This window comes from Egretta garzetta, unplaced genomic scaffold (genome assembly GCF_000687185.1).
Source record: "Egretta garzetta isolate BGI_Z169 unplaced genomic scaffold, ASM68718v1 scaffold265, whole genome shotgun sequence".
In the NCBI taxonomy this organism is placed as follows: Eukaryota; Metazoa; Chordata; class Aves; order Pelecaniformes; family Ardeidae; genus Egretta; species Egretta garzetta.
The window spans coordinates 1,489,983-1,496,791 of NW_009259789.1; the positions used below are offsets into that span (position 1 = coordinate 1,489,983).

General features: G+C 58.1%; 1 protein-coding gene across 1 annotated transcript in view; it reads left to right on the forward strand.

Annotated features, from left to right (window-relative positions):
• FBXO41 (F-box protein 41) overlaps positions 1-6,521 on the forward strand; it is a 10,756-nt gene extending 4,235 nt beyond the window's left edge. The window contains exons 4-11 of the mRNA XM_009639565.1: positions 82-323; positions 747-862; positions 1,104-1,256; positions 3,238-3,333; positions 4,112-4,230; positions 4,450-4,608; positions 5,316-5,431; positions 6,459-6,521. Coding sequence (XP_009637860.1) covers positions 82-323; positions 747-862; positions 1,104-1,256; positions 3,238-3,333; positions 4,112-4,230; positions 4,450-4,608; positions 5,316-5,431; positions 6,459-6,521 — 1,064 coding nt within the window. The remainder of the gene's footprint in view (positions 1-81; positions 324-746; positions 863-1,103; positions 1,257-3,237; positions 3,334-4,111; positions 4,231-4,449; positions 4,609-5,315; positions 5,432-6,458) is intronic.
• The last annotated feature ends 288 nt before the right edge of the window (positions 6,522-6,809 follow it).

Sequence of the window (6,809 nt, forward strand, 5' to 3'; positions counted from 1 at the left end):
CGAAGCTGCAAAGTCGAGGAGCATCCCTTCCCCACCGCCCTCCCCGGCTGCCAGTGGCAACTGAGGGTGGGTGTCCCACAGCCAGGACCGAGGGGGCCGGGGGCAAGGGGAGCCGGCTGGAGAGGGGCAGCCCGGGCCACTCCAGTGAGGTGATCAGCCCCGAGATCCTCAAGATGCGGGCAGCTCTTTTCTGCATCTTCACCTACCTGGACACCAAGACCCTGCTGCGGGCGGCCGAGGTGTGCAAGGACTGGAAGTTCGTGGCCCGGCACCCAGCTGTGTGGACGCGGGTGCTGCTGGAGAACGCCAGGGTGTCCTCCAAGGCAGCAGGGATGGGGATGGCACTGCCCGGGGCCAGACCTTTTCTTCCAGAAAGGTGACGCTGTGCAAGCATCTCGCTTGTCTGGATTGTCCTGCCATTAATACGGTCACGGGAACACGGCTGCACGCGACTGTGTCCTGCACCGGCGGCTGGGTGCCTTTTGCACGTTGGCACGTGCATGCTTGTAGGCATGAGCTCACGCGTGCACACGTTTCCACGTGCTTTTGTGCCCACACCCGTGATTTTGTTGCATGCGCGCTCGCATGACCTCGTCTGTGCATTTTCAAACATTTACGGCGTGTGCGTGCGTGCGTGCAGAAGCGCCTCCGTATGTGTGCAGATCTGCCCAAAGACAGCCAAGGATGGGTGGCATGGGGCAGGCTGAGGGCATCCCCCTCGGTGACGGCCACCCCTGTTCCCCCAGTTCCTGGCCATGCTATCTCAGTGGTGCACCCAGATGCACTCCCTCACTCTCCAAAACCTCAAGCCACGCCAGCGAGGGAAGAAGGAGAGCAAGGAGGACTACATGAAGAGCACACGGTGAGTCCCCGCGTCCCAGGCACCCTCCTCCCGCAGCTGGAGATGCTGGTCCTCAGAGATGTTGATGTTCCATAAGCCCCCATGTCCACTGACGGACATGCATCACACACCAGCTCCTGCTGTGGGTTTTGGGTGTCCTGGAGCCGCAGGTCCCCATGGGACATGTCACCCCCCTGGGGTGGCCATGGGGAGTGTGAGCGTGGGCGCCCGTGTCTGACCCTGCTGCCTCCATCCCGGGCAGGGGCTGCCTGGAAGCCGGGCTGGAGTCCCTGCTGAAGGCGACGGGCAGCAACCTGCTCATCCTCCGCATCTCGCACTGCCCCAACGTGCTGACGGACCGCTCGCTCTGGCTGGCCAGCTGCTACTGCCGGGCCCTGCAGGCTGTCACGTACCGGTAAGGATGGCCACCGGCATCCACCCTTGCCCACGGGGAGGTTCCCTGGCTGGGAGAAGGCTGCGAACTTCCACGGGGTGTGCGGGGACTCCTCTGATGCCCATCGCCATTCCCTGTCTGGCCAGGTGGAAAGGACCCACCTCCCCGTGTCCCCAGCTCAGCAGAAGCTCCGGTGTCCCCAGTGCAAGTTGTCCTTGCAACTCTCATCATCTTCTGGCATGTTCCCATGCAGATGTTTCCCTTCCAGCTCCATTCTCACTGTCCTCTTACTGATCTCACCCCAGCTGGAGGCGTGACCAGGGTCTTGGTATGGGGACACTGCTTTATGTTAGAGAAGCGTGAAGGAGAGGTGCACCAACACCGGGGTCCAGTGAGGTCCCACCTGACTGTCACCCCCCACAGTGAGAAGAGACCTTGGGGTCTCTCTGTCCTGGCAGGGAGGAACAGCTCTGCCATGGGATTGCCAAGACCCAACTTGGAGACCTTGCCCAAGAGCAAGGACACAAGGTCCATGATGGTCCTGGAGGAGGTCACCAGCCCTGGAGGAGATCACTGACTGCTCCTTGGTCTTGGCCACCTTCTGCAGAGGCTCTGCCTCCTGTGGAGACAGAATTTATCTCTCCTACACTCTCAAGGAGGATGATCCTTGCTCCGCTGTGCCATGCAGAAGACCACTTCAGCCTCTGCACCCACTTCACCTGCAGCCAGTGAGTGTCATCATCCAGCCCAGGACAGAGAATCCTTCAGGTGGGAAAGCACATCCAGCCAACTCCTCCATGTCGGACCAAGCAATGGCTCTGACCTGGGGATTCCCACACCATGAGGCAGCCTGGTGCTGCCAGATTTAACCCAAAGACTCCTCCATCGGCCCTTCCGAGGACATTAGAGCAAGTCCAAGCGCTCCTGGCACGTTGCTAACCTGTGACTCTGACTCATGCTCTAATTAACCCGCCGTGCTCGCAAGGGGCTCTTGGCAAGCATCTTCAGTGGAGATGTGTGAAACGCTCAAGATAACACCCATTGCTTATTTTTAGGCTTGCCTGAAGTTTTGAAGTAGGTCATTTAGAGTTAGGAAGTGCAGCCTTGGTCTTCAGGAGGGAGCCCAGTGCAGTGAAGCAGCCGGGGGCCTCTATCTGGGCTGGTAGCATCAGGATGCCGCTCTCTTGACACCTCTCCTCATTGACTCTATGCAGGGAGCCGACAGCATCGTCAAAAGCTCCTCTGAGCCAGTGGCACAAATGCTGGGTGGGCAGGCAGCGTGGCCACGCCTGATCGGTGCCACGACTCACGATAAGCCTACACCTCCACCGTGCCCCTGCACAAATCCAGCAGCATCCCATGAAGTCTGTTTTGATACCTCCAAAAACACCGAGGAGCCCACAGCAAACTTCTGCAGTGACATTTGGCCAACAGCCACCTACAGACGTGGTGGCACAACCGCAGAGCTGGTACAGAGGCCACAGAGCACCCCCTGCCCTTGGCTGGAAGTTACCACCCATCAGCTGAAATGTCCTTTCCACCTCCTGGCACCTTCCCCATCCAGGCTGGGCAGGTGGCAAGTGAAACCGCTGCAATGGATCTGCAGGGATGTTATATTTGCTCTGCGAGGTTACACAGCTTGGCAGGCTCAGTTCAATCACTTGCCACCTTTGCATCTGGAAGACTTCTGTCTTCACCTTTATCCTCACCTTCAACCATCAACCTCACCTTCAGCCTTACCTCATCTTCAACCTCACTTTCAACCTCACCTTCTTCCATTTTTCTTGACATTGCACATCCATAGGCACGATTCCAGACAGAAATGCCTTCAGCCTTCCTGCATGGGTTGGTGTTGGGACTGTCTGGTTCATGGGCAGCTCGTGGGTTATAAATAATGACCAGATTTGTACCTCCGGGTGCAGAGAGATGTAGCTGCAGATACAGTCCCCAGGGCAGCATCACTGCTGGTGGGGGCCACCACGTGTCCTCTGTATTGTTCCAGGAGCTCTACGGACCCCGTGGGTCATGAAGTCATCTGGGCCCTTGGAGCAGGTTGCAGGGACATCATCTCCCTCCAGGTCGCACCTCTGCATCCATGGTAAGAGTCATGCTAGGAAGAGGGGCCAGGCTGAGTGTAAGGGGCACCACTGGGTTGGGAAGAAATTGGGTGCCAGCTCCAGATTTGCTCGGTGGGGGGTCCTCACGGGATGAGCAGCAATCCTGGAGGCCAGTTTGGGGGCTGGGAGCTCAGCCCCATCCCTCCCTGCAAAGGCAGGGAGCTCTTGAGTGTAGGCACCTCCCTGCCAAGCTGGGAACCTTTCCAGGGAGGCTGCAAACACCAGAGATGAAAGGGGAGCTGTGATGGGTCTGGTAGGCAACGTTGAACTTCAAACACTTGTCTGAGCTCCTCACTGCTCATATAAGAGCAGCCCTGAAGGGCCTGGATGATTTCAAAAGGGTGTCGAGTCACCGCTTAGGGAGATGACTGCAGTTGCTCTCGCTTTGGAAAAGCATTTTGGGGGCACGAAGACACTGGTGGATCTCCACCCCACAATGCGTGGGTGCTCAGAAGTTCATGGCTCACCCAGCATGTCACCTGGCTCCTCACCTCCGTGCAATGGGGCTGCCTCCTGGGCACAGGGACTCCACTGAGTGCATGGACCTGCCCTGTCCTGGTTGCAGCACAGCCCAGGGTGGTTGCTCAGATGGAGACATCTGCTATGGAGACACCTCCTTACAGTGTAACGACCCCCGGGTTGGTGGGGTGGGAGAGGTCCCAGTCCCACGCCACTTGCAGGAGCACTCATGGGGGTGAAGTGTGGTGGGGGGAGCTTTTCTGCCAGCCCTCCCAGGCTCTTTCTTCTTCATCTCCCCAGCCAGCAGCCGACGCGTTTCAGCAATCGTTGCCTTCAGATGATCGGCCGGTGCTGGCCACACCTGCGGGCGCTGGGCGTTGGAGGGGCAGGCTGCGGCGTCCAGGGACTGGCATCATTAGGTAGGCAGCTCTCCTCTGACGGGACAAGGGAAGGGGACCTTGCTGGAGGCAGGGTATACCCCTAGGAGATGTCCCATGGGGATCTCGATGGAGAAGCCCACCCCAAGGACCATGGGTGCCCCTCCTTGCTGCCACCCATCCCTCCTACCACCCCATTCCCATCAGCTGTCCTCATCCCTTCCCTGTGGGGCGCTGATGGTGGGTGCTCTGCCCTTCCAGCCCGAAACTGCATGCGGCTTCAGGTCCTGGAGCTGGACCATGTGGCGGAGATCAACCAGGAGGTTGCGGCGGAGGTGTGTCGAGAGGGGCTGAAGGGGCTGGAGATGCTAGTGCTGACCTCCACACCGGTCACCCCCAAAGCCCTGCTGCACTTCAACAGTGAGTAGCAATGCTGAGGGGGGAGTGCTAGCATCATCCATTTACCAAAAGGCCACCAGATATCCAGACCCATGAACTAGACCCTGCTTTCCAGCCCCACCCACAGGAACCCACTGCCAACACTGGAAGGTGCTGAGAGCTCCATGGTGGAAGGTCCAGCAGCCCTCTGCCAAGGATGGGTTGAGAAGAGCTGACCTTGCCTTGGGCCATAGGCAGGATGGAGACACTGCCTCTATGCTCCCCTCAGTGCAATCGAGGCCTCAATGTCCATGGCACACCTGAGGTTCACCCTGGTGTATCTGAGTTTGGAGTCACGCCATCTGCCAGGATGGGAGCTCTGGGGGGAAAGAGGTCTGCAGCCGGCGGGAGGGTCTGTTTGAGGTGCCGTCCCTGGAGGTTGTGGCACATTTGACTGTGGTTGGACTTGCTTGGGAACCCACCTATCTGAGTAGAAGAGTAAGGGTTTCCCAAGCAAGAGGTAGGACTGCTGAATTGGGATGGCACAACTGGGAACCATCTCATAGGCCACCATCCTCCCTACAGAGGTCTTGGTCACCAAGAGCAGGTCTCCTTCATCTTCAGGGTGAGGTTTCCCCAAATGCGTAAGGCTTTGAGGGGCACCGGCTGGGGTTTAGGGTCCATCCTGGCTGCGGGGAGGCTATCTCACCACCAAGTATAGTGAGGCCAGGAGGTATCTCTGCCCCCAGGTGTGTGCCGGAACCTGAAGTCCATCGTCGTGCAGGTGGGCATTGTGGACTACTTCAAGGAGCCCCACAGCCCTGAAGCCAAGAAAATGTTTGAAGAAATGGTGAACAAACTCCAGGTAAAGGATGCCATTCCCGGGTCACCCCTGTGTCACCAGTCTCGTGTCCCCATGGGGTCTGAGGACAAATTCTTGCCCACCACTGAAGTTCCTCAGTAGAGAACATTTTAGCTCACTGGGGACATCCTCAAGGCTCACTGTCCTTCAGACGCACGTGCCCCAAAGGCTGGGACAAGATCTAACATGCTGTGATTCCTTCCCATTGCTTCAACCAGGACTGCTTCTCTGTGGGTCTCTTCCCCGGGGACAGAAAAGGGCTGCTGCCCCCTTCACAGGGCCACTGACTTGCCAAACACTGTGAAGTGATTTAAGCTCCACCTGTGAAAGCAGAAATAGGGTTAATTCCAGTTAGGCTGAGTTGCAGACCTTGCTTAGCTTGCGATGCTCAGCAGGGCTTGGGCTGTCCTTCATCTGTTCAAGGTCTCAAAGGCAGACACCTCCATCTGGGTCCAAGGGGAACAATAGGTGCCTCCAATTCACTGCACCCTCTGGTTGACTTCACCCTGCCGCAGGTTGGTCTCCCATGGGGACGTAAGGCAAAACTCCCGTGAGGTGCAAAGCAGGACTTGGGGACGGAGGCTCACCAGTGCAGTCAGATGGGGTCAGATGGCTCGTGCGGTTCCTGCTCCACCACCAAGACTCATGTCCATCCCCAGGCTGGGGGTCACCGTCAGAGAAGAGCCATTTCACAAGGGCTTTTCCTTTGTGGCTGCCCACCACCGTGCTTTGCAAATCCCACCTGCCCCTGCGTGTTGATGTCATCTGCCCCAAACTCCTACTGTCCTCTGGAAACAGGGGTCTTAACCAAGCAGAAACCAAATCCAGAGCTAGCTCCAAAGGTTGAGAGGCCTTGAGCCAGTCCTAAGAGGAAGCCAAATCCCCGTGGGATGCGGTGGTGGGGATGGGACCAGGGTGGACCCCTTGCCATGGTGGGGGTTTGCGATGTCCTCTCCTCTCTCTTGCTCAACCTGCGGGGCAGTGAGACTGCCAGGTCCTGCACCGACCGTGCTCTCTGCTCCTCTTCCAGGCCCTGAGGAAGAGACCCGGCTTCTCCAAGATTTTACACATCAAAGTGGAAGGAGGCTGTTAGACCTTCAGGGAACCACAAAGCACATTCCCTCCTCTGCCCGGCGGAGCCAGAGGCCCCACGAAACCAAACCCACCATCTGCCACTCATCCGTTGCCGGACCTGGAGCACGGAGACGCTGGCCCATGCACAAAAAAACAACAAAAAAAACCAAACTCTTGCAGGCCTTAGTGACTGGCAGCCGGCGCTCAGCCCCGGGGCCAGCTTGCGGGCGAGAAGGTGCTACTTAAGGAATTTTTTGGCTGCCCAAAGAGACAGGGCTACGCTCTTTCCCGGGAGGGAAGACAGCTT